This window comes from Dasypus novemcinctus, chromosome 17, assembly GCF_030445035.2.
Source record: "Dasypus novemcinctus isolate mDasNov1 chromosome 17, mDasNov1.1.hap2, whole genome shotgun sequence".
NCBI lineage: Eukaryota > Metazoa > Chordata > Mammalia > Cingulata > Dasypodidae > Dasypus > Dasypus novemcinctus.
In genome coordinates, this window is record NC_080689.1 from 96,223,935 (window position 1) to 96,251,792 (window position 27,858).

The 27,858-nt window shown below is 40.2% G+C and overlaps 1 pseudogene and 1 gene segment (V, D, J or C); one reads left to right on the forward strand and one right to left on the reverse strand.

Moving 5' to 3' along the window:
• Positions 1-4,410: 4,410 nt before the first annotated feature.
• LOC101439582 (Ig kappa chain V-V region MOPC 21-like) overlaps positions 4,411-27,858 on the reverse strand; it is an 81,175-nt gene continuing 57,727 nt past the window's right edge. Inside the window, 1 exon segment of the V gene segment in view lies at positions 4,411-4,961. Coding sequence covers positions 4,552-4,961 — 410 coding nt within the window.
• Positions 14,176-15,855, forward strand: LOC105744875 (ataxin-7-like protein 3; annotated as a pseudogene).

Here is a 27,858-nt window from a genome sequence, read left to right on the forward strand (position 1 = left end):
AAATAACAATTCCTTGCTATAAATCTTCTAATATATGTTGAAAATTCTATTTATCTGGTATATATGTAGCTGGTACAGTTTTTAGTGCCAAACTTGGAGTGGTACTATAATGAATATCAACATATGTGGAGGTGATTTTGGAAATAGATAATGAGTAAAGGCTGGAAGAATTTTGAGGTATTTGATAAAAAGCTTAGATTTCCTCAAGCAGACAGTTGATAGACATATAAATATGCAACACTTGTGAAATCTAAGTACCTTTTTAAAAAAATAAAATTAAAATTCTAAGAAAAGAAAAAATGGACTGGAGATAAAGTCAAGTGCTGCTTGACAACTGTTGCAAGTATAAAAAAGGTTAGTCAAGTGCCTCTTGGATCACTTCAACCATGAAGCAGGAACCAGGAAAAGAGATAGGAATATTCGGGTCAGAGCTGTGGAGCCTCAGGCCTGTGAATTCTATCTCTGACTGAATTTCTCATGCTAATAATGGATTCCAGTAATCTGGATTAAGATCCCCTTTCATTCAGGTGAACCACATCTCAACTAAATTAGTCAAAAGTTCCTATCTACACTGGGTCCACACCCACAGGAATACTGACAATGATCAAGAATATGTATGTCATTCAATCTAACACAGATGAAGACAGAGGCCAGCCCTGCAGGTAGAGTTATAACAGGCATTTGCTCAGAGACCAGAGAACTGGGTGCAGAGGCCAGAGCCTGAGGTCCAGAGGGCAGAGCCATGGGCCCAAGGACAAACCATAGGCCAGAGATGACTCTAGGCGATGAAACCTAACAGAACCTCAGGATTTCCAAATTGCTAGTGAACAGTTATTCTTTCATCCTTCCATTCTCTTCCTTTTGGAATTGGAATATATAAAACCTTTATAATATGCTTGCCCTTCCATCTTATTTTGGAATCAATGAAATTGTTTCCTAGTTACTGGTCCACAGAGAGAAATGAATTTTGCCCCAGAATGGATGCTACCCAGAATGTCATACATACCTGATATAGACAGTTTAAATAATGACTTGGGACTATTCAACGGATGGTATTTAGAGGACGTTTGGAAATTGAGATGATGCTGTAATTTTTTTTAGACTGTGGGCATGTTAGGATGAGGAGAAAATATTTTTCATGTGGGACAACTGAGTACCATTGACATTGATGTGTACAAACTATAGACTGAATAAGAGCCTGAAAATACCTTGTTTTAACCCCTGGTATGTAAGGCGAAAATTTCATTGAGAAATTTGCATGTATTTACAATTAGGATTAGAAAAAATAGTAATGGCCATTAAAAGGAAAAGAACGACAGTGAGATATAATATTCTACCTTTTAAATTTTCTTTATTTTCAAAAGAAAAAAGTAGAAGGGACAAAGGCATTGAGCTAGGCTTGTAAAATACGACCAGAAGACACTGAGCAGAGGGACCTGCCTGGACAGAGGGTAAGGAGGGAGAATGACAGACAAGATCTCCAGAGGATTATGTTTTCGTATTTGGAGGATTATAGGAACCAGAAGAAGGGAAGGAAAATGAGAAAGAGTCAAAATAGGACAGTTTAAATTAAAATGGCACAGGGAAGAGGTAGTTGGTCTAACAGGGTATAAAGCACTCTAGATTGTGGCTTTTATTTCCTCTTTGGGAGCCTAAAAATAGCCATCAGAAGAACCTAGAAAAAGTCTGCCAGGTGGTAAAAGACATGTGGTCCAGTCAACCCAAAGCCAGGCTGCTGGTGAGCTACAGACATGAGAAGGAAATAAGGACAACAGAGCCTAGATCAGCCAGTCAGGGGACTGCCAAATAACTGTAAACTAAGAGGAAGTCGAGCTAAATCAGTCTAGCCTGCTGGTGTTAACAGACTGACAGCTAATGAAAGAACTCAACAGATTAAGGTTTATGCTACTGGGGCTTGGCCATGGTATATGACCTGTGAGTAGTTAACTGATACATTATTTTCTTTTAAATGGCTATCTCTTCTTATGCCATAACCTCCTCCCCCATCCTGATTTATTTTTCTTCCAATCACTTAAAAATAGCATGGTAGATATTTTACCTTCTACATATGCATGTATTTTTCTCCTCAGCGATGGTGATAGGTGGGATCTTTACAACTGACTGAGTAACTGCTCAATAAATATTTCTCGAGTGACATGGATTCAATGATTTTAAAATGCCTCTCATAACTAGCAGTAAGTAGCAGTTATGTATGTCTGAGTGTTTGGTGTATTTTCCTCAGGTGTAATGAGATATTTGGAGAAACAAAATTTCATCCACCAATATATTTATAAAGCAGTTTCAGAAATAATACTGGAATGTCTGGAGTATTTCCACTTTTACACTGAGAGTAATGTGATAATTAAGGATTGCCTGAAGTGTGCAGGCTACAGCAGACTTAAGAGAGCCATAAACACTATCGGTGCCCACGGGATGATTAGAAAGAAACTTGACCATTGATGAAAAAGTTCAGGATAAATGTTGAGCCATATTTCTAGAAGGATAAGCTAACAAATTAGATAGTTGCCTTTGAAAGAATGAGAATGGCTGAAAGAGATTGAGAAAAGAAAAAGGGCTTTACAAAGGAGGCAGACTTTCAATTATTCTATGAGTATTTGAATATAGACTGTTTAGGTTTGTCAGTTTATAAAGTGGGTAGGATTTTACAATAGGTATTTATTAACTTACAAGCTTACATTCTGAGGTTGAGAAAAATGTCTAAATTGAGGCCTCATCATTCAATGCTTTTTTCCTGAAGACTGGCTGCCAGCGATCCTGGACACCTCTGTCACATGGTGGCACTTGGTGGTATCTGCTTGTCTCGTTCTTCTCTTTCAGGTTTCATTGCCTTGTCTTCCAGCTTCTTGATTTTGTGGCTTTCTCTTTCTTTGCCTGAATTTCTTTTCTTTTAAAAGACTCAGTAACAGGACTGAGATCCACAGTGGGCAGCCAGGCATTAACTGAAGTAACCTACTCAAAGGGTTCCACCTACAGTAGGTTACACCCACGGAATGGATTGACTTTAACATCATGCTTTACTGAGGTCTGTACTGCTTCACACCATCAAGGATACATGTATTCCTTTTTGCAATATTTTTCTTTTTTACACAGATGGAACACACAATATTTGGCAATGTGGTAATAACTAAACTTGTATATATATCACTTCAAAAATAAGGGGCTATGATAAAGTGAACCCAGGTCTTAAAACAATATGGAAAACATTTAATGATCGGTGAGTCTTATGGTTCAACCATTTTATAAGAGAAATAAAGAGCCAGGGTGACAATCACAGGAATAACAAGCACTGTGGAAAACCGCATATCCAAAATAAGATCACCATATTTTATTTAACCAGCATCATCCACTATAACATAAACATTCTTTAATGAGCTTCTTAATTAAATATATTCAGAATTATTATTTGATGGTAATAAGTAATGAAATTTGTTATCTAGAGAAAAAAAACAACAAGGTAGACTAGCAAAACAAATCACTTTATATTGTTGTAGAATTTGAGAGAGGTCCAATTATTTGTGTATAGAAAGGCCAGGACTCAGGAATGATTTTGAGAAGGAAAAATGGTATATTGACGGACCGCCAGACTCAGGAGCTTTCTTTTTCAATCCTGAGCCCGAACAAGATTTCAAGTTCCTTTTATACAGGGTGGGGAGTCAAATGGTGGTTTTATCAAAGAAAACTACTTTCTTTGTTAGTTAAGTCTTTGCCTGAGTACCAGGTAGGTTTTGAATTAACATATCGCCCACACCTCAGGTGAGCTTCAATTAGCATCTTGCCACATTCCGTCTGGATGCAACCTTGAATACACATTCAGTCTTACATCCTTTCTGAACATTCAAAGCCCATATCACTTAACTGGATTTCTAGAGACTAGGCACACTTGGATATAGAATTAGATGATTTTGAATTTATGCACAGGCTATATTATATTTCCCATTCGAGGCCAAGTCCAGGTTCCCTTAAGTTTTGGCATCACCACCAGAGTTTCCCTGGACTGACTGGTATGTATATAGAGCTTGCATTGCTAAATTGCCTCCTGGGACTGGAGCCGTTGCCATGGTCACCAAGAGCAGGACTGCAGCCTCTTACCATCCCACACCCACAAGTCAGGAAAGACAGTTTAGGTTAAGGTTATCTCTGAAGAGACAAAGAGCCTCCCACCCATAGCCCACACAAATATGAGATGCTTTAAAGAGAGGCTTGTATGAAAAACAGAATCCATGTAATGAAAGAGTAAGGGAGGAAAATAACCTTCCACGGAGGACGTCTTGAATATAAAGGATCAAAGATTTAATATTGGGCAGTCAAGAGTTGGAGTATGATGGTGGACAAGTAGACTATTTTAGGAATAGAAATCATGATGGGAAATCACTTAGAGTCAATTTGAAAAGAGAATCAGTCCATCAGGTTGTAAAACTTAGGAATCTTGCCTAGAGGTTGAGAGATAGAAATTTATTGGCCCCGTCATTTGATCTGCTCATGAAAGCCATGCAGGTTTCTATGGTACAATCCCCTAGAAAAGGTGACTTCTCAGACAGAAGGATCAAGCAAGTTCAGGTCTGTGTGAGGAGGAAGCAGCTGTGCTGTGGAACTCACTGCCCTACAGCCCTGAGCAGAGATTTGTGTTCCAGGCTGAAGCACTGTGGGAGGGTAGCTCTGGCGTTGCTGACAGTAATAATCTGAATCTTCAGGCTGCAATCTGCTGATGGTGAAAGTAAAATCTGTCCCAGACCCACTGCCACTGAATCGATCAGGGACCCCAGATGGCCGGTTGGAAACATCATAGATGAGCAGTTTAGGAGCCTGTCCTGGTTTCTGGTGGTACCAGGCTAAGTAGTTGCTAACACTCTGACTGGCCTTGCACTTGAGGGTGACGGTCTCTCCTGCAGATGCAGCCACAGAACCTGGAGACTGGGTCATCACGATGTCCCCACTGGCACCTGCAGTCAGAAAAGAACATAGAACATACAATGAATCACAAATACATAATATTTGTATGTACCTGAAGGTTTTGTTATTTATTATATATAATCAGATCGGTTTTCGATTAAACGATTTGTTCACCCTGCATATTAAAACCATTCTCCAACTTAACGAAGCTTTTTCTCTTTTAAATCACTCACCTGAAACCCAGAGCACCAGGATCATGAGGAGCTGGGACTGTGACATCATCGTGCTCGCCAGTCGATGCACTCAGACCCTATCTCCAAGGAAAACACATTACTAGAGCTCTGAGCAGACCGCCAAGTCCCTGAGGAGTCTATGCAAATTATTAGAGTATAAAGGCAAACGTTCCTGTGCAGTGAGTTGTAAAGATAAATAATGGAAGGAGAGGAAATTATCATGACCATAGGAAATGCAATTGTATGCCTGCAAAAGGACCAAAAATCAACTTAAGACCTATTTGCAACAAAGTTCAGCAATGTTGTCATATTTAAAGTACTTTTATTGCCAACTGTACTCTTCAAAACCACTAGCAATCATCTTGAAAACATAAATTAACTTTGTAATAGAGAAATAATTTCTGTGAGTGCATAATTTCAGAATACAATTGAATCTTATATGCCAAATCATATGTACAATATATTGTTGGATAAAATGAAGATGTAGTGCACAAATTATCTATTTCAGTACAGTCTTAATTTTAAATAAGTATCTGAAGTTCTTCTCAGTGTATTCAAAATCAGACCTCTGGTTAACCCTCAACACAAATACTGCCTATGGAAGTGAATCATCAATACTTTCGAGTCACTGAGCAAGTCCTCCAAGTCCACCAATTTCACAAATCAGAGCATGATTAGCAGACCGTTAGTGAAATATCTCCACCTAGTGGCCATAGGTAAAATAGCATTAGCTCCCTATTTCTGAAAGAGCAGATTCTTTGTTTATTTCTACCCAAAATTATTCACAGAATTATGCATATAACAATATCATGAGCACTTCCATGCACAGAACAGTAAGTTAGGAATAAATACAACAGAATCCATGACCTCATAAAGCAATCTTTTCACTGGGAGGGACAGGCAATAATGACTAACATTTCTGCAGCCATGCCTGTTCTGCTTCTCTGAGATTTCCTCCTCTGCAGCAATGGGGTTACTGAGGTCAAGCGGGGAAATGTGCATTCAGATCCATTACAGGAGTCAACCATCACCATGGACAGAGTCAGCGAAAAAGAGGTAATAATTGTAGCCATATTCCAACCTTGCATTTTGGAATTTCAAAACTCATTGGGGAATTATCAGTGTTCTTTTTTCTCTCTCTCGGTTTTACTATCCATCTGGTTGAAAGCTTTGCCTTTACTAATTGCAACTAGCTACACTCTCCACGGCCATTTTTTCACCACTTCTTTGAATTATTGGATTAAATGTGTACAACTTATTTTGTATAATATTTGAACAAATATTACAGGATTTGTTTTTGAAAGGTCCATTAACATTTATGACTCTTGATTACTTTCTGTATATTTTGAAAGGTTCAAAATTCTTAAAATTGACCTACAATAACAACAAAGAGAGAAGCTGTGGATTGGATTATTTTGGTTTTATTTACTATCAAAGTTGTAAGTCCCTACTCAGGTACACTCTGTGTGCATGTGTGGATAAATATCTATGGTTAAAAATATAAAAAAGATTTTGCAAATTTGACCAACAGAATATCTCTTTGAGTAAATAGAATAGCATGGAATGCCTAGACACAATTATGAAAATGTGTCTATCTAAATCAATTAAAAGCAAATCTCTTCACCTTTGGTTTCCTAACACGGTAAGAAAATTATTCTCACCAGCACATTTTGCTTTGCCAAAATTTGTCCTATAATCACCACACACATTGATCGGTTGTCTTCTATATTGAAATTTTTACTGAATTTACAGCATTTAAAATAGTTGCAGATATTTTTCCCTCAAGCAAAATGGATTTTCAGAAGTTTTTCTTAAATACAAAAATTAGGTGAAGAAATATTAAACCAGTATTGGAATGAAACTCTTTTATAAATGAAACATCTGAGGTGACTGGAGTAAAACAAACAATATTGAACTTTTTGCAAACTTATTTTTCTCTAATGGAACAGAGCAATGGAACAGAGAAAAAAAAAAGGAAGATGTGGCAGACTATTCAAGTCAAAAGCAGGTAAGACATAGAGTTAAAACTATAAATTGGATTAGTAGCTAAAGGACTCATGTGGTTTGAAGATATATTTTTGTGAGTTTGTAGTAATCCAAAAGATTATTTGAAATCCTTGAAAGCTATCAGGTTCTAATCCTGGGACCTGTATATGTTACTTCATATGTCAAAATCTTTGCAGATGTGACTAAGTTAAGGATCTTCAGATAACAGGATGTCCTGGATTATCAGACTGTACCCTAATTCCATCAAGTATATCCTTATAGGAGGGACATTTGACCATAAATAGAAAATAAAGTGAAAATAAGACAGTAAGGACAGAAATTAGAAGATGCTGGCATTAAAGACTGAAGCAAGTCTGCTACAAAATTTTATGGTAAATGTATAATATATGCCCTAAAACCTATTTCTCCAGTGGAAATCTGACTGATACAGATTTTAGTACCAATCATGGCATGCTGCCCTAACAAAGGTCAAAGTATTTGGAGGTAACTTTGTAATTACATGATGTGTAATGGCTAGAAAAAATTTGAGGCAGATGATAAAAAAGCTTATATTTCGTAAGGCAGACTATTGGTAGAAATTTAGATATTGAAGCTGTTTTTGTTGCGGTTGTAGAAGGAAATGAGGAGCTGTTACCTTAAATGAAAGGAAAATAATCCTTCTATATACTGGCAGAAACTTTGCTGAATTTTGCTCTACAATTGTGTGAAGAGTAGTATTGAAGGCATGTCCCAGATTCTTGCTAGTTAACAGTAAAATATAAGAGGAAAGACAAGTTGAAGAAAAAGCTGGTAAGCAAAAAGGAACTAAGAATTATGATTTAGATATTTCTCCACCTATTTTAGATTGCAAAATTCCTAAAATTAAGATATTAACTGTAAAGAAATCATAAATTGGAGAGAAGGTCAATATGTGCCTGGACAAAATTTTGCTATTGTTAGGAGATTAGGCATGAACCATATGCATCGCCTCAACAATGCATTAGAAGCCAGCAATGGAGATGGGAATATAGAGGAAGATATGTGGAGGTCACTCTTATCTAAAATGTGAATACCAGTGAAATGCATAAAGCACCTACAGATTTATTTTGCAGAGATAACATATTTTAAATTATTAATATTATTTCATTAATTTTTCTAAAATAAAATTAAATGTGCCCATAATTTGCTGTAATTGCATTAGTCAGCCTCCCATATCATGCATTCTACAAATTATTAGTCTTTAATGGATATGTATTATTGATTTTAAAGTGGGATCACGTTAGCTACCCATATAGATTTCAACTTACTTTTTAATCTAATTTTATTTTCACTTGATCCTAGATAGTCTTTTTTCTTTTAGACTTCTCTTAAGATTCCTTTTATGTGTGTCAGGAATGGCCATTTCCCAATTTCTAGCTCTGTATAATGTTTTGAAGCAAAGACTCCTTGAGACAACAAGAGAGATACTATGGAAAGTTTACCTTTGAATGAATATGCAACATTATTAAGTCAACACTTACTTTAGTGCAGGAAACGATTTTTCTGTTCTGTACTTTCTTCAAAGAAGAAAATATTTATCAAAATATATTAAAGATTTTTTGAAGAGTATGAAATATACCAATGTTTCCATTTATTTGATTCTACAGTATTTGTATCTTTTAGAGAACTATTTATCCCTAATAAAATCTAGTTCTAAACAAAGATTTAAAATTTAGGTGAATGATCCTTAACTATTACAAACTTAATGTCCCCTCATCCAGCACCACTTCCCTACGTTATTTGTTCATATTCTCCTGAACCACAAGACTTTAGGGAATATCATCAGAAACATTATGAGAAGAGCAGAAAGGGACAAAGGGGACAGATTGAAAGAAAGCTGGTGAAATTACAAAATTCTATACGCAAAAAGGCTAAAAAAAACTTCTCAGGTTCAAACAAAAGCAACCATTCAAGAAAAAGAAAGACTGGTGTCTTAGTTTGCCAGGCTGTTATGAGAAGTACTGCATAATGGAATGACTTGAACAATAGGAATTTACTGGCTCACAGTTTTGAGGGAGAGTTTCCAAAAAATTGAGATGTCAACTGGGCATTAGGCATTGCTTCCTCCTGAAAGTCTCTAATATTCTGGTGCTCCTACCAGAGAGTCTTGAGGTTCCTGGGCTTCTATCCCTGCCTTGCATTCATGGCAATGCCATGTGCTTTCTCCTCTGTATTCTGCTGACTTCTATCTTCTGGCTCCTCCTTGCAGCTCCTATCGCTATGACTGAATTTCTTATACTTATAAAGGGCTCCAGTAACCTGAATTAAGGACTCCTTTCATTCAGAATAAAGAGGTCAACCCAGACCCACAGAATATCTCAGCCTACATATACTATCAGGTGTTAAAAACTGCTTTTTGACTTTGGATAAAAGGGGGGGGGGGAGAATATCATCTTCAAGGTCTCCTATGTACAATGTGCTGACACCCACAGGAATACTGACTAAGACTAAGAATATATCCACATTTCAGTCTACTACAGATGAGCACAGAGGCCAGATCCACAGACAGAGACATCACAGTCGTGAGCAGAGACCTGGGTACAGAGGCCAGAGCCAGAGATCCAGAGGGCAAAGCCATGGGACCAAGAGGACAGCCAGAGGCCACAGACATTCAGTCCCAGGCAGCAAAACCTAACTGAACATTAGGATTTCAGTATTGCTGGGATTTCTTACTTCCTTATATTCTCTCCATTTTGGAATAGGAATGTCTAAAACTTTTACGCTGTTCCTGTCCCATCATGATATTTTGGAGTCTATAAACTTGTTTCCTGCTTAGTGGTTCAAAATGAATGAATCCTACCCAAATTGTCATCTTTACTTGATTTAGATAATGACTTAGGAACTTTGAGCAGATGTTATTTAGAAGAGGTTTCAGAAATTAGTTGGAACATTTGGGGATGAAGAATGGGGAAAATGCATTTTGCATGTTGGATAAATGAGTATCAGAGCTGAAGGGTACATAGTAAATATTGAATAATCATCTGAAAATATCTGATCTTAAATACTCATACCAATAAATATTACCTTATAAGGAAGGACTTTATAGTTTTTATAATTTAAGTTGAGATGGAGACATTATCCTGGGTTTTCAGGTTGGAAAATTCATGCAATCACATATATCTTTATATGAGGAAGAAGGAAATTTTACAGACACTCAGAAGAGAAGGTAATGTAAGAGCAAAATAGAGAGACATTTGAAGGCGCTGAACTTGAACCCTGATGTAATGAAGTTACAACAAAGGAATTTGTAAGTCATCATGGGCAGTGAGAGGCAAAGAAGATATTCTCCCCTCGAGTCTCCAGAGGAAGTGTGGCCTTTCAGAAACCATGATTTCAGCCTAGTGATACCGGTTTCAACGTTCTGGCTGCCAAAGCCACAAGAGGATTGATGTCTGCTATTGCAAGTCATCAAGTCTCCTGTAATGTGTTAAAGAAGCCACAGGAAAATAAGTCATTTAAAATGTATGCCCAATGGAAAACAAAAGGCATTTTTGAATGGGATGTTGTATTAGTCAGACAAAGAGGTGCTAAATCAAAATAACAAAAATCTGTGGGCTTTTATAAAGGATATTTATTTGGTATAGAAGCTTACAGTTACCAGACCACAAAGCATAAGTTACTTGCCTCACCTGAGTCTGTTGTATTGGAGCAATATGATTACCATCATTCAGCCTTCCTCTTCCTCTTTAGGCTCTGTGGTCCCCATTTCTTCCACTGTCAGGTATAGGCTGGGATAAGTCTTGTCTCTCTCCTGGGGCTTGTTTCTCTCTGCACTCAGTTGCCCTATTCTCTCCAAAAGGTCAGCTTTAATTGATCATGCTCTCTAGGCTTTTTTTCTCTCTCTGGGACTTGATTCTCTCAAGGCTCACCTACACTGCTCTCTCACATTTGTTTCCTGCAGGGCTCCAGCTCAAAACTCCAACCTCACTTCCCTGCAGTGGGGTGGGACTCAATGTCCTACTGATGTGGCCCAATCAAAACCTTAATAATTATTTAATCAACTAAAAGTGAAATCTCTGAATCCAATATAATTTAATATGCCCAAAGCAAAAGACCAGTTCACAGACATAATCTAATGTTTATTTTTGGAATTCATAAACAATATCAAACTGCTAGAGATGTGAAAACACTATTAATGGTAAGATCCAGGTATTTTCTATATATAGGTTCTGTTCATAGCATTTTACGTGTATTTACACATTTTAACTCACAACATTCCTACAAAATAGGTACCCTTATATTCATTTCATGTCTGAGAAAAACTAACCACCGAAAGGCTAAGAAATTTATTCAAGGTAAAATGGTTGAAAGTGTCAGAGATGTATAAAAAACATATATTGATAAGTAAGGGAACAAAGTCATGGGTAAATTTGCACATATCTATAATTAGGATTAGAAAATTGGGAGCTGGCCTTTAATAAGAAGAGGGTGACTGAGAGAAATGACTTTCTATCTTTTGAAATGCTATTTTATTTTCAAAGATAAGGTAGAAAGAAAGGAGCAAAGGCACTGAGATGGGACAGTAAAGGTCTCATCAGAAGAGCTTGAGCTGTAAAGACTGGAAGAATGCGGGATCCAGTAGGTAAGAAGGGAGAGTGGCAGACAAAATTTCAAGGGGAAATTTTGAACCTGAGAAGACAAGGAATGTATCTTGATATTGTTTATGGAGGATAGTAGCAGGGACCAGAAGAATGGAAGGAGAATAAGTAGTCAGTATAGGAAAATTTAACAGTAAATAGTGCCTCTGAAAGCAGGGCTCCTGGGGCCTCTAAAGATATCTAGATAACATACATAGGGCAGACAAATTCAGAAATTAGGCACCATGTCAGTGGTCCTTACTTTGGAATTTATGCTTCCCAGTATAAAAGAATTAGATTCATTTATATTTTCTTTACACATGGCATGGTTCTTCTGCCCCATTTATTTGAACCTGTACTTAACACTATACTTGTTATATATATATATATATATATATATATATATATATGGATTTCTACTTCTCCTCAGATATATATATACATATATATGTATATATATGTGTGTGTATATATACATATATATATATATATACCAAAAACTTAAATCTTTGGACCATTCATGTACTGGTGAACTCTGAATCTCAACAAATTTGCTCACTTACTCTCCAGTTCAATGGGACTCACAAAGGAGATTATGATGGACAAGGTTTATCCCAAGGAACAGAGCATGCCTGTTAGCAAGATCATTCCATCCATCTGTCCCATGGGATCTCAGTCCCCACTCAATTACAAGCAGAGTGGGCATCCCTAAGTCCTCAAAATTGGGAAATGTACAATGCACTAAAATAGACTTATTATTATTCTAATTTAGACATATCATTCTTCTAGTAATTGAAGAGCTTGTATCATTGATATAAAGGGAGTGGCCACTAGAAGTTCTGAGAGGAGGAGAGGGAAGAATAGATATATCATGGGGGCATTTTGGGACATTGGAATTGTCCCACATTTCACTGCAATGATGGATGTAGTCCATTATTTATTTTTTCATACCTACAAATTGCATGGGACAGAGTGTAAAATATAGTGAGAACAATAGTCCATCAGTGGTAGCAATGCTTCAATATGTGCTCAACAGTTGTAAGAAGTGTACCACATAGTGAAAGATGCTCTTATTGTGGGAAATATGGGAGGGGGAGGGGGCCAAGAATATAGGAATCCCCACTCTTGTTTATGTACCATTTATGATCTAAAGCTTTATGAAAAATTTAAAAAGAAGAAAGAATGCTCAAGAAGTGGTAGTTGATCTATCAGGTTATGACTCTCACTTGTACTGATATAGCAGTGAATAAAGCTCAGTATTTGCTTGTTCAGGGATGAGCGTCCATCTCTCTGGAACATGGAAGATGCAAATTCTGCTCATAAACAGCTCCTGACAATGTAAACGAAGGACCCATGATAAGTGGTGATAGGAAGAATAATGGTCCTCAAAGACATCGACACATTATCTCTGTAACATGTATCATAAAAATTTCATTTTAGTGGGAGGGGCACATGATAAATAAATAACATTCTGCAGCCACTACTGTCCTACTTCTCTGAGATTTCTTCCCCTGTAGCAATGCTGCTACTCAGGAAAGGTAGGGAAATGTGACCCTAGGTCCATTTCACAGCCAATCCTCTACATGAACAGTCAGAGGAAAAAGAAAATTGGGACAGTTTAACAATTTTATATATAGAAAATTATTCCTCTCTAATGAGTTTAACTTTTCCTGCAAGGAAACTTAGTTAATGTCCCCAAGATGTTTTCTTTTAAGTGGAGTTTCCCAAGGCATGTATTGTTCCAATTCTAATAAATAATAAGTTCATTTTCTGTAGTTTGTCTCCTTCAGGGCCCATTACCTTAGGAAAACCTCCCCTCCCAGCATTTAGGAATGGTGCGGCACAGACCCACATCATCTAGGAAGGCATTCCTTCTCATCAACAGTCCACCATGTTCTTGCTCATGTATTTGGATTTGGAAGATGTTAATAATTTCTTCAGGTTTGCTTCCTACCCCCATGTTTTATTCTTGCTCTTCCATGAAGTTACCTTTAGTATACATACAGAAGTTTACTTATTTGACTTCAATTTTTACTACTTGATAGGTTTCCAGCTTCACTACAATATAATCTCCTTCCATGCTTACCCAGATTAGTCATGGATGACACGATGGTAAGGGAGGATGTTTAATGCAGGGTAACCGGCCCTGAGGGTTCCACCTAAAATATGGGATAAGGAAATGTCCTTCCTGAGTAGGGGACATTTGGCCTCATGCATAAATAGAGGAGGGGATGGTCTTCAAAGCTCAGGAAAGAGCACTTCAGAGAGGGGAGACCGATGCACCGAGGGACCTGGGACTCCAGAGTAACTGCTGCCACCCACAGTAGGACACAGTCCTGAGAGGACCCCAGCCCAAGCGCCTGCCAGACTGGTCATGTTCTGCCCACTGGGCTGTGAGCAATCAGAGCACCATCTCCACAAGGCTACAAATGAAGATGGAGGAGATGGCTTTGTCTGGCCTGGATAACAGCAAACTGGAGGCCATGCTGAGGATTCACATGCAGACCTGGTCCAGGATTCTTGTTTGGGTTCTGTCTTGAGGTCCACCGAGCTGTAAAGTGTGGATAATTCTTCCTGGACCCCACAGGCCCTGATGCATGAAGGATTTTGAGATCGTGGACCAAATGGAGTTTGGACATCTTTGAACATGTTTTCAACCAATGGACTAGCAAGGAGTGTATTTGCCCAATTGCAGTCCCAGCATCATTGCCTCCAGCTTTGCTCTCCATCTGGAGAAGTGCTGGGAATGGGTGGAACAGCATCCACACATTGCAGGCTCCAGGTTGCCAATAGCAACAGTATGAACAAGTCTGAAAGTGGCCAAGAGGAAGATGATGACATCAATGGCAACGACTGGTCCTATGGCTTGAGAAGAAAGCCAAGAAGAGAGAGTTAGTAAGAACCCCAATTCCCCTTGAACTAAGTAATCAAAACACAAAAACACGGGGTTTAGCATTTCAGATTCTTGTAAGCATAACTCCACTGGGAAGAGCTATGACACCCTGGGGTCAGAGGAGCTGTGTAGCCTGCTCAGCATGCAATGTGGGCTTATTTCTCAGCACACCAACAAGATGTCCATAAGGCCCCTGTGAAGCAGGCTAATAAGAGGGAATCAATAGATGGATCTGGAACGTGGCAAGAAGTCCACGTGGACATCAGTAACCCCCAAGGTGACTGTTGGAAGATCCTCCCCAAGATTCTTCCATCCAAAACAAAGACTTTCTCTGGATGCCAGGAGAAGCCCCAGCTAGTCCCCAAGGACTTTATCATTGGGGCCTCATGGGGGATTGATGGATAGGGTAATCAATCAAAACAGCGAATAGCTGGAACTCCTCCCTGCCATTAGTAAACAGATGGAATAATTAATGGTTCAAAAAGCCAGGCGCGAGGCCTGAAATAGCGCTCTCACTCTCTCACCTCTGGACTCCTGTCCTGCCCTCTGCACACCTCTCTCTCCATTTTTCCTCTGCCATGTGGCCACGCAAGTAAACCTGGGGATTTATAATCTATAATGGGAAATTGTAGCCTGTAAATCATTCCGCTTTCTCACTTTTCAGCCCCATCCTTTCTACCTGGGCCCCCTGGACTGTTATTTTCTCTCATTTCTCATTCCTCTCTACCTGAATAAATCACTGGCCTAACTCACCTGATGTGCTCTTGAATTTCATTTCTGCTGCATAGTCAGGGAACTCCTCAAAATCCCATAACACCTGTGTTGCCTCCAGCACACAGATCGGCAGCTGCAAGCTGTGTGGATTTCTTTCCTGGGCCCTCAGCTGTCCTTTCAGAGGTCAGGGCTCCCTAGACAATGACAGCTCTGACATGACTGGCAGCCAGGCCCTGTCAGCTGGCTTCAGGGGTTCGGGTCCTCTGAGCTCTCACCCTCTGATTGGTGCTCCCCCAAGACGAGTGAGAATCAGGGATGGGGTTTAGGTACCAACAGCCCCAAGTCACAAAAATCCAAGAATATGAAATTTCTTCTGAGCCTGGTAGGGACTGCCTCCAGCCTGGGCTCCAACAAGAAGAAAAAGTCAAAGCCACCAGCACCCCCAATGCCAGCATCGATGATGACATCAACTGACCCGGCGCAAGGGCTGGCCTTTGGCTGAGCAGAGCCCTCCCTCCTGACCCCACCCAGGGGTCATAGCCTGGCAAATGGACAGCTGCCGAGGGTTTGGACTGAGAAGCCTGGTGGGTCAGGCAGGCAGAGGATCGAGTTATGCACCCCTGGGGGGTGGCAGGGTCCTCTGCAATGGAGCATGACACCTCGGATGCAGGACACAGACATGGACATACTGTGTCTTGGACATAAGTGTGGTTGAGAGCTGGTTTTCTTACTTATTCTGTGAGTTGCTGGATGTCCAGCTAGGCCAGGGGTCTGCCCTTGGCACTGTGCTGGGCACTGCCTGCCCCCACCCCAGGCACTGGACTGAACCCTGCTGAGTGGCACTGAGAACGCCCGGGAGGCTGTGGGCTGGAGGCTGAGTCTGGAGGGGCCTCCCCCAGCTGCCCTCAGCCATGTGAATGGGTCCAGTGCTTGGAGCTGAGGGGCAGGGCTGGGCCGTGCCCTGTCTGTGTGCAGAATCTCATCGATTGCCCCCATTCCCGGGTGGTACAGGTGCAGAGTACTGTGTGCTGAGGTGGGCATCCAGACCTGCCGCCACCTTCCCTGCCCCTCACAGGGGCAGCCACTTCCCCTCAGACCCCAGGGGCCCTCTTGGCAGCAGTAACTGTCCTTTTGTTGAGTGCCAGGAAAGGGCCTCCAGCCTCTGCAGCTGCAAGGAATGGGAAAGATAGGGTGGGTGGAGGGAGCTGTGCATCAAAATTACTGCTGCCTACCCTTCCTCCCTGACAAGAGCTGGTGAGGGTGGGGCCCCAAGGTGAGAGGGGGACGGTGCTGCTTGATTAAAATGTATACCCAGCTGCGTGGGTTTCAATCTCCATCCTTCCCGCCCCAGCTAGGTGCTGTCCACCAGGATCCTATCAGGTGTCTTAGTTTGTGGGGAGGTTCTGTACTAACTTCCATGGCCAGTGGCTTTTCCTTCCATGCATCACTCCCCCACCTTACCTGCCCAGCGGCCACCCTACCTGCCCAGCGGCCACCCACCTGACAGTACCTCACGCTGGGGTCATTGGGGGAGGGTGGGGCTCACGGTGGCCTGTGGCCTTGAGATGCACATGTAAGCAATCCTGTACAGGTAGCTCACCTTGTAAACACTGTATTCCTCTGTCCTCAAGAAGAATCTGAAGTAAATTAAACTCATTTGTAAAAAAAAGAGAAAAAGAGAAAAAGAAAGAGAGAAAAGAAAAGAACAGAATTTGAGTGATGAAGGACTGAATAGTTTAGGCAAAAGAAAAACTGTGCAAAAGTGGACAGGGGCTAGATCTGAGGGCACATTAATTGAGTGAAAGCTTGAAGTTTAGGATAAGTACTGTGGTACTTACAACAAGAGGTAGAAGTAATTTTTGGTTTTTGCAGATACTTCTGGGTCATTTAACAAGCAATAACACACTGAAGATGCAGAAATTGGAAAGCCATTCTCATTTCTGGGCCAGCTGGAAAACTCACTCTTCTATCCCCTTCTCTGAAATCATAAAATGATTTTCAAAAGTGAAATTTTCCCATCGCTCCCTGCCACCAAAGATCCAATTGATGCTCAATCAATATTTGGTAAAGGATTTTAAAAAAGACATATGTTAAGTAGAATACTAAAAAAACCTGGGGTCTCCTGCTCCCTGGTAATAACACACCTTCTCTCAGCCTTTGAAACACTAATTCAGGTGCTGCTGTGAAGGGATTTTGCATATATCATTAAATCTGTTGACTTTAAGAAGGGGGGTCCATTAAATCTTGGTGTACTGGTCTGGGACAAAGAACACAAGAAAATAGATAAGTAGGATTCGAAATGGAAGAATATATCTGAAGTTTGTTGTGGAGATCCAGGGGGCCATGTGGCAAGGAATGTGGACAGGCTCTAGGAGGAGAGAGCTGACAGCCAGCAAGGACATGGGATCTCAGCTCTGCCACCTGAGGAACTGATTCTGCCAAACCCCATGAGCTTGGAAGAGAAATCTGTGCTCTAGAGTGAATATAGCCCTTTGGACTCTGTGATTTTAGCCTTGTAAGAACCTGAGAAGAGAACTGTCCACACTGGACCCAGACTCCTTATCTACAAAACTCTGACCTGAAAAATTGCTAATTAGGTATGAAATGATAGAAAACTAATACACACACATACATATATATATATATACACATATATATATACATATATACGTATATATATATATGTATATATGTATATATACATATATATATACATATATAAATGTATATGTATATATATGTATAAATGAACTACATGCTAAAAGGAAAATCATAAATCCAAATAGCTCATGGCCAAATGATGCTGACACCTCTCTCTTCTCATGCAACGTGGTGTGCTTTATACTGCTTTTACCCACAGATGATTTCCTGACATGTGACCACAGCCAGAGGATCAGGACTGAATACTGTGCCATGAAAATACAAGTAAGAGCAGAACTAGCTTTGAAGATGGTCAGGATCCACCCCCTCTGGTTTACATGATCATGTTCTCTGCAACTGGAGGGCTGTGGTAAGAGAGGGAAGTGACCTTGGGACATCTCAGTTAGACCCTAACCACTCTGGTGCCTACACATTTGCTTAAGAGCCTGGAGTGTTTCAAATGGGGTGATTCCTTCTACATGGGACAACATGGCAATTTTGCATTTTTGTAGTAACTACAAAAAAAACCCACAACACACAACACCTTATTTTTCCCTTTATTTTAAAATTTATAACTCTAAGTATTTGATTCAATATTGTATACTCCTGTTGTTTAAATGGCAAAAACTATTAGTACATTATAGATGAAACCAACTTGGCAAGTATATTTGCTCTGCCCAGGACACACAACCCCAAGCCCTAACCTCAAAGCACTTGACACAAGTGCTCCTGTCACAGACATAATATCAGGCTGAGCAATATATAAGACCTGATTCACATGCAACCAGATCTAACATGTCAGAGTTCTCAAACAATTCTACATAATCTATGGAATTCTTGATCCCATTATAGCTACAGAGCACCAATGAATGTGCTCAGTTAGTTTGGGCAAAAACGAATGAATGAAATGAGTTAGCAAATTCTTAATATATAGGCAAAATTGACTTTTAAACTTGAAATAATGAGATTTCTTGCCAGATGCATAGAATATTGATGTACAGAATAAAATATAATATTATTTCCTTAAAAAGTGAGCATTGCATTAGCAATGACCATGACGTTATTCTGTGAGGTCACACAATATTCCTGCTTTGAATTTATGGAAACCAAATGCATGTGGTGTCCTGGAATGGATTCTGGAGGGGGAACAGGATAGGAGTAAAAAATTATTTAAAACTGAATGAAGTTTAGGCTGTACTTATTAATAGCATACTAATGTAAACCTCTTATCTGACAAATGTACTATAATTATAAGATGTTAACATTAGGGGGAAGTGGGGGAAGGTGTGCAGAAACTCTGAGGACAAATTTGCAACTTTTATATGCATCTAAAATTATTCAAAAATAAAAATGTATTTAACAAATCACATGGAGAGATACTGGTTTTGTTTTGTTTCGTTTTGTTTGTTTTGTTTTTTTTTCATGGTATATCATCCTTTTAATATGCTGTTGGATTGAATATGTCAGTATTTTGTTCAGGGTTTCTGCATCTATATTCATAAGAGGTATTGGTCTGAAATTTTCTTTTTTTTTCAATTTTTTTTTTATTATTCATTTTTAAAAAATATTACATTCAAAAAATATGAGTTCCCATTCAACCCCACCGCCCCCACCCCACCACTCCCCCCACAGCAACACACTTTCCCATCATCGTGACACATCCATTGCATTTGGTAAGTACATCTCTGGGCATCACTGCACCTCATGGTCAATGGTCCACATCATAGCCCATACTCTCTCACGTTCCACCCAGTGGGCCCTGGGGGTATCTACAATGTCCCGTAATTGTCCATGAAGCACCACCCAGGACAACTCCAAGTCCCAAAAATGCCTCCACATCTCATCTCTTCCTCCCATTCCCCACACCCAGCAGCCACCATGGCCACTTTTCCCACACCAATGCCACATTTTCTCTGTGGACCTTGGATTGGTTGTGTCCATTGCACATCTATGTCAAGAGGGGGCTTAGATTCCACATGGATACTGGATGCAATCCTCCTGCTTTCAGTTGTAGGCACTCTAGGCTCCATGGTGTAGTGGTTGACATTCTTCAACTCCATGTTAGATGAGTGGGGTAAGTACAATAAATCAGAGTGTAGGAGTTGAAGTCTGTTGAGGTTCAGGCCGTGGCTATCATATTGTCAGTCCAGAGATTCAAATCCCCTAGATATATCTTAAACCCCAACACCAACTACAATTCCAGTGAGGTAGCATGAAAGTCTTGTGAAAAGAGATCCCATCTGAGTCCAGTTCCATCATGCAGAAACACCAGCTCCAAAGAAGGGCCAACTGACATGGCAGTGAACCCCATCTGCCATGACCATAGAACCCATGGGTCTCTTTAGCCTTCAAAAGAACCAATACCTGGGGTTGTATCTACTTTATCTGTCTCTGAGACTCTGCTAAGGTATGCATAAGGGCAATCCTTCTGACAACCTCCAGACTCTTTTTTAGAGACTCATAGCCATATAAACTCATTTCTCCTTTCCATTCCCCCTTACATTAGGTCAAACAGCATTTTAAACTCCTGTTATTATATGTAGACAGGGATATTCTGCTGGGCCATGTTGAACCTTTAATTCAAGGTCATTTTCTAGTCGCATCATCAGCTTGGTACTTGGTAGTAATCCCTCGGTGCCAGGGAGGCTCATCCCTGGGTGTCATGTCCCATGCTGGGGGTATGCATTGCATTTACATGCTGAGTTTGGCTTCGAGACTGGCCACATTTGAGTAACATGAAGGCGGTCAGGAGGAAACTCCCAGGCACAATGCTGCTCTAGGTCTTGTTCTTATTTCAGGTGTATAGGCTCACAAGCATAGTCATTAGTATCAGGGGCTCACTGTTGGACCCTCATTCCTTCCTGGTCCTTACCGTTGCACCTGGGGGACTGCCCCTGCTCCCCTAGGGACCACGACAGAGCACCCCCGGCTAGGAACCCAGTACCCCCCCAGCTGTTGTTTTTAATTGTTGCCACTATGAGTATATCCAAACATTACCATGCACCCTGGACATATGCCCTGTACACCTCCCTGTCAACCATATATCGCCTGTCAATAACATCCCATACCAGTATTCCTCCACTGCCATTGTTGAACCACTCTGTGATCCAAAACTTCCTGAAAAGTGAAGCCCAATATAATGTCACGTTCCCTTACTAGTAAAATGGAATATAGCGATGAGTTTAAAGGTTAGATCTAGAATTGATTTGGAAAAATTCTACATCCTATCTTTTTCTTTTGTTTTTTCCTAATTATTGAGCTTCTCTTCACAAGAGCCTTAGATCACAGTAGTTCATATATAGAATATACAGTACTCCCACACATCCACCATAAAACCTTTTCCCTTCCACAGCAATAATCTTATAACTTATTCATATCATATTTACTTAAACTGATGTACAGACTCTGAGACAATAGCTTTCAAACAAGGTGACATCTGTGCTTACATTGTGGTCCATACTTTAGCATATACAGTTTTCTAAATTTTTAGTTATCCTATGTTTTACATTATGGTTTACATTATTAGTCTGTCATACCCTATATGTTTTTGGTGTAATATTACATGTTTTATATCCATCCTTGTGTACTCTTGTGAAACTCCTCTCTTACCCCACATTTACCTTGGTTCCATCCATTCAACATCCATTTTCCCCTCCCCTTGGGGCCCACAGCCACAGCCAATGTCCATTTCCCGAGGAGCCACGTCCAGAGATACTTGCAACAGTTTTCAGGACCTGACTTGCTCAACTGCCCTAATGCCCTGGGAGCCACCCTTTCTCTTGAGAGATACAGTTTCCTCTTTTTTGATGGCATTAGTCCTCCCCAGGATGTGGGTCCACCCCAACTCTCACTACTTGGGTCTCTACCCAATGGTACAACCACCTTGGCAAAATGAGCATTCAGACATTCCCCAAGAGTCCGTCCCGCATCAGACCATCCCCTCCGAGCATCCTAAACAGGTAAACCTCCTAATTATATTTTGATACGATTTTCTCAGCATTTTACTCTCAACCAACACCTGACACTCTCCTATGTTCGTATGTTGCCCCTTCCTCCCCCCAATATATTTGGGCAATATTACCCATCCGCCCATCCCCAGCCCCCCTCAAAACCACAAAGCCCCACCCAAAGGCAACCCCTTGCCCCCATTTTATCCCTTCTTTGTGCTCATACTTAACCGCCAGATCATCATACATTCCACCCCTGCAGATGTCAGCTCACATCCTTCCTCCACCCCCCGATTTCCTGTAAGCCTATCTTCCAGTCTCTAGCTCTCTGAGGCAGCTTGCTTATTTCATATCATTGAGGTCATGTAGTATTTGTCCTTCAATGCCTGGGTTGCTTCACTCAACATAAGGTTCTCAAGAATCATCCATGTTTTCACGTGTGTTTGTAGTGTATTTTTTCTTACAGCCGAGTAGTATTCCATTGTGTGTATATACCACATTTTATTGATCCACTCATCTGTTGATGGGCATTTGGGGTGATTCCAACTTTTGGCAATAGTGAGCAATGCTGCTATGAACATTGGTGTACATATATCGGTTTGCGTCCTTGTTTTCAGTTCTGCTGGGTATATACCCAGCAGTGCTATTGCTGGATCATATGGCAAATCTATGGTTAGTTTTTTGAGAAACCGCCAAACTGTCCTCCAGAATGGTTGGATCCTTCTGCATTCCCACCAGCAGTGGATGAGTGTTCCCCTTTCTTCACATCCTCTCCAGCATTTGTATTCTTCTGTTTTTTTTCATAGCTGCCAATCTTATGGGAGTAAGATGGTATCTCATTGTAGTTTTGATTGGCATTTCCCTGATAGCTAGAGATTTGGAGCATTTTTTCATGTGTTTTTAAGCCATTTGTATTTTTTCTTCGGAGAAATGTCTGTTTAAATCTTTTCCCCATCTTTTAAATGGGTTGTTTATCTTTTTTATATTTCAGATATAGGAGTCATTTATATATGCAAGTTATAAGTCTCTTATCAGATATATGGTTGCCAAATATTTTCTCCCATTGTGTGGGTTCCCTTTTTACTTTCTTGACAAACTCCTTTGAGGTGCAGAAGGCTTTAATTTTGAGGAAGTCCCACTTATCTGTTTGTTCTTTTGCTGCTTGTGCTTTTGGTGTGATATTCATGAATCCATTTCCTATTACAAGGTCCTGTAGATGTTTCCCTACACTGCTTTCCAAGGTCTTTATGGTCTTGGCTCTTATATTTAGGTCTTTGATCCACCTGGAGTTGATCTTTGTATAAGGTGTGAGATGGTAATCCTCTTTCATTCTTCTACATATGGATATCCAGTTCTCCAGGCACCATTTGTTGAATAGGCCCTTCTCTCCCAGTTGAGAGGGTTTGGTGGCTTTATTGAATATTATATGGCTATATATATGAGGTTCTATATCAGAACTTTCAATTTGATTCCATTGGTCTGTGTGTCTCTCCTTATGCCAATACCATGCTGTTTTCACTACTGTAGCTTTGTAGTATGTTTTGAAGTCAGGTAGTATGATTCCTCCAACTTCGTTTTTCTTTTTCAATATGTCTTTGGCTATTCGGGGCCTCTTTCCTTTCCAAATAAATTTCATAGTTAGTTTTTCTAGTTCCTTAAAGAAGGCTGTGTTGATTTTTATTGGGATTGCATTGAATATGTAGATCAGTTTTGGTAGGATAGACATCCTATTAATATTTAGTCTTCCTGAGGGAGGAGGCAAGATGGTCACTGAGTGAACTTGCCTTTGCGGTAGGTCCCAGGAAGAGACGGTTGGGCGCGGCTACAGGCTCTCCAAGGCCAGGCTTTTTTGGGATTTTTGCAGGGCAGAAGTGCCTGGACATTGATTGGGTGGAAAGGCAACGGAGAGGATTGGTCTAGTAGATATAATTTGGGTTCTATTGCCCGTAGGTGAGACCTGCGCACGGGCTCCTCCCTATTGGGGGTGAGGGGAACCACGGTCCAGCCCGGCGGCACAGCTTTTAGACGGCTCTGAGCTGTTAAGGAGTTCGGAGTTCTCGGCGAGCTGTGGGCGGGTTGATGCGACGGGTCGCCTTTGCAGAGCAATTTGGGAAGATAGACGGTGTTTTGTTGTGAAGCGGGAGAAACTTGTGATTGAGAACATAAACAATAGCGCTTCCGCCTGAAGCCCCGCCCCCAAAAGCCCGGCAGCCTGTCTCCGACCCAAATAGGCTGTAGGCAATAAAGAGGCATAATCGGAAAGTTGTTTTAGGCTGCGGCAAGGGAGGGGGACACGTCTGGAAGCTGATTAGGGAATATTTTGCGAAGCTTGGGAATTCCGGTTTTCGAATCTGTTTTCGGCGTCACAGGCCGGGCTTCAGATCTGTACTAGCAAAGTGGCTGCGGTGTAGAGGCGCCCTCTAGTGGCAGAAGTTTGGAATCACAGGACGGGAGCTGTCCAAAAGCTGAAGTGAGATATACTAATGAGCCCAGCTAAGTAAATGAATTGCAGGGTTCAGTCATAATATAGAGTTTGCGGATCTGACTTCCCCCTTAAGGCTGGCACCCAGCTGTGGGGATCCCTGAGGGCTGTGTTACACTGTGGGGCTCGCAGGCTTCCTGTAGACCAGATTGGAGGTTGCCAGGTCTGAATTCCCTAAAATCTGGTGGCCCACACCACAGAGACTCACATCTCTGGAGACCTCAATATCTCAGACTTTCCATCCCTGAATCCATCACGCACTGAGGTCCATCTGAGGTCCTTAAATGCCCTAGCCTTCAACGTTGGTGTTCTTTCTTTATCATTTCATTTTGTTTTGTTTTTATTTTCATTTTGACTTATTCTTTACTTTTTTCAATTTCCTGATTGGTAACACCGCATTATCCCCTAGTCTTCTCTCACAGCGTATCCCCCAAAGTCTTTCTTTTACTCAGTTATTTAAGGCTTTTTTTCGTGGTAGGTGCTGTGTAGTGGGTGTTTTAATTCTGGGTCGTGCATATCTGTTTTTTTTTTTCTTTCCCCTACCTGTTCCCCACCCTCTGCCCACCTCCTTTTACTTTCTTCCTCTCGTCCCTTCCCCCCACTTTTTTTTTCTTTCTTTTTTTCTGTTGTCTCTCTCCCTCTTGTCCCTCATATTCTACCTAGTTTATTTTAACTCAATTATACAATAGGTGCGGCAGGAAACACCTCACATTCGCTGGGTTTTCTCATCCTTCACTGCCTCATTTCTGTGTGAACTGATTTAGGCTACCTACACTATCCTCTTTCCCCTACATCTTGATATCCGCCACCATCTACTGGCTCTCCTATATTCCACCTTCCACCTCCCTTTCTTTGATCCACGAAGGGTCTAAGTCTTAATTTCTAATACCTATGTTTTGTTTTCTGTCTGTTATCCACTCTTGAAACTATTACCTTTCTTTTCTCTTTCCCTCTCTCATGAAATCAATAGCTTTTTAGCTCATACCATATTCCTCCCATATTCAATCATCTACCTCATAATAGGTACTCTACCTACTGCTATAACTCTACACAATTTACATGAATCTAACCTCCATCCTCCCAGATCTCATATTCTTGCTTTGTTAACATATATCACCAATACTACTTTACACTTTTCCCTTGCTTACACAATTGCCTTTCCCCAACACTAATACTTTCCTTTAAAGTGAACTTAACCAACAACAAGAAACTAGAATAAGAAGAAAAAAGAGACAAAGAGAAGATATAACACCTATGCAAAAATAACAGATACTTAACCTCCAAGAGCAAACAAAGAAGCCAAGGAACTGATTAAATCCGTCAAGATAAAGAGATAACCAGAAAGCAGGAAAAATCTACAAACCAAACCAGTAATCAGGATAACATGGCTGAATCCAATCAACAAACCAATAATCACGAAGGGGAGCAAAACTTGGCACAAGCAATGAAAGATCTCAGAACATTTATCACCGACAAATTTGATGAAGTAATGAAAGAGGTCAACAACATGAAGACATCACTTGGAGGGGAAATTGCAGACATACGCAAAAACATAACAGATATGATGGGAATGAACACCACAGTTCAAGAAATCAAAAATACACTTGCAGCAAATATCAGCAGACTAGAAGAGACAGAGCAGAGAATTAGTGATGTGGAAGACAGTACATCAGAAATCAAACAGATAGTAGAAGGGGTCAATAAGAAGATAGAAAAAATCCAATTAGGACTTAGTGACCTGAATGACAATGCAAAACGCTCAAACATACGTATTATAGGCCTTCCAGAAGGAGAAGAGAAGGGAAAGGGGTCAGAAGGAGTGTTGCAGGAAATAATGGCTGAAAACTTCACAAATCTACTGAAAGAGACAGATGTACATATCCAAGAAGCACAGCGCACTCCACTAGTCATAAACCCCAACAGGCACACCCCAAGACATATACTTGTCAAATTATCCAATGCTCAAGACAAAGAGAAAATCCTAAAAGCAGCAAGAGAAAAGAAAACCATCACATACAAGGGAAGCTCAATTAGATTAAGTGCTGATTTCTCATCTGAAACCATGGAGGCAAGAAGGCAGTGGTATGATATAGTCAAGGTACTAAAGGAAAAAAATTTCCAACCAAGAATACTCTATCCAGCTAAACTAGCATTCAAACATGATGGAGAGTTCAAAATATTCGCAGACAAACAGAAACTGAAAGAGTATACCAACAAGAAACCTCCCCTTCAAGAAATTCTAAAGGGAGTTCTGCAGGAAGAAAGGAAAAAACAGGAAAGGCAGAGTTGGAGGAGAGTTTAAGACCAACAACAACAACAAAAAAGACAAAAATATATATATACAAACAAAATATGACAAACACAAATCCAATCAAAATATGGCTAACACAAATAATTCCTTGATAGTAATAACACTGAATGTCAACGGATTAAACTCACCTATCAAAAGATTCAGACTGGGACATTGGATAAGGAAATATGACCCATCCGTATGCTGTCTACAAGAGACACATCTTAGACCCAGAGACGCATGGAGATTGAAAGTGAATGGCTGGAAAACAATCATACAAGCTAACAATAACCAAAAAAAGGCAGGAGTAGCTATATTAATATCAGACAAAATAGACTTTAAATGTGAAACAATTGTGAGAGACAAAGAAGGATACTACATTTTAGTGAAAGGGAAAATCTGTCAAGAAGATCGAACAATCATAAATATTTATGCTCCTAACAAGGGTGCCTCTAAATATGTCAGGCAAACGCTGGAAAAACTAAGTGAAACAATAGATACATCTACAATTATAGTGGGGGATTTTAATACACCACTATCAACTCTGGACAGAACATCTCAAAAGAGAATCACCAAAGAAACAAAACATCTGAACAGTATATTAGAGGAGCTGGATCTAATAGACATATATAGATCACTACACACAAACACAGCAGGATATACATTTTTCTCAAGCGCACATGGATCATTCTCCAAGATAGATCATATGCTAGGCCACAAAGAAAGGCTGAACTAATTCAGAAAGATTGAAATCATACAAAACATTATATCTGACCACAGTGGAGTCAAGCTGGAGATTTGCAAGGGACAGAAGCCCAGATTTCACACCACGATTTGGAAATTAAACAGCACACTCTTAGAAAAACAGTGGGTCAAAGAGGAAATCTCAAAAGAAATCAATGACTACCTTGAAACAAATGATAATGATAACACAACATACCAAAATTTATGGGATGCAGCAAAAGCAGTACTGAGAGGGAAGTTTATAGTCATAAATTCATATATCAAAAAAGAAGAAAGAGCAAAAATTGAAGGACTAACTGCACATTTGAAGGAATTAGAAAAACAACAACAAAGTAACCCAACAGGAAGAAGAAGGAAGGAAATAACAAAGATAAGAGCAGAACTAAATGAAATAGAAAATAA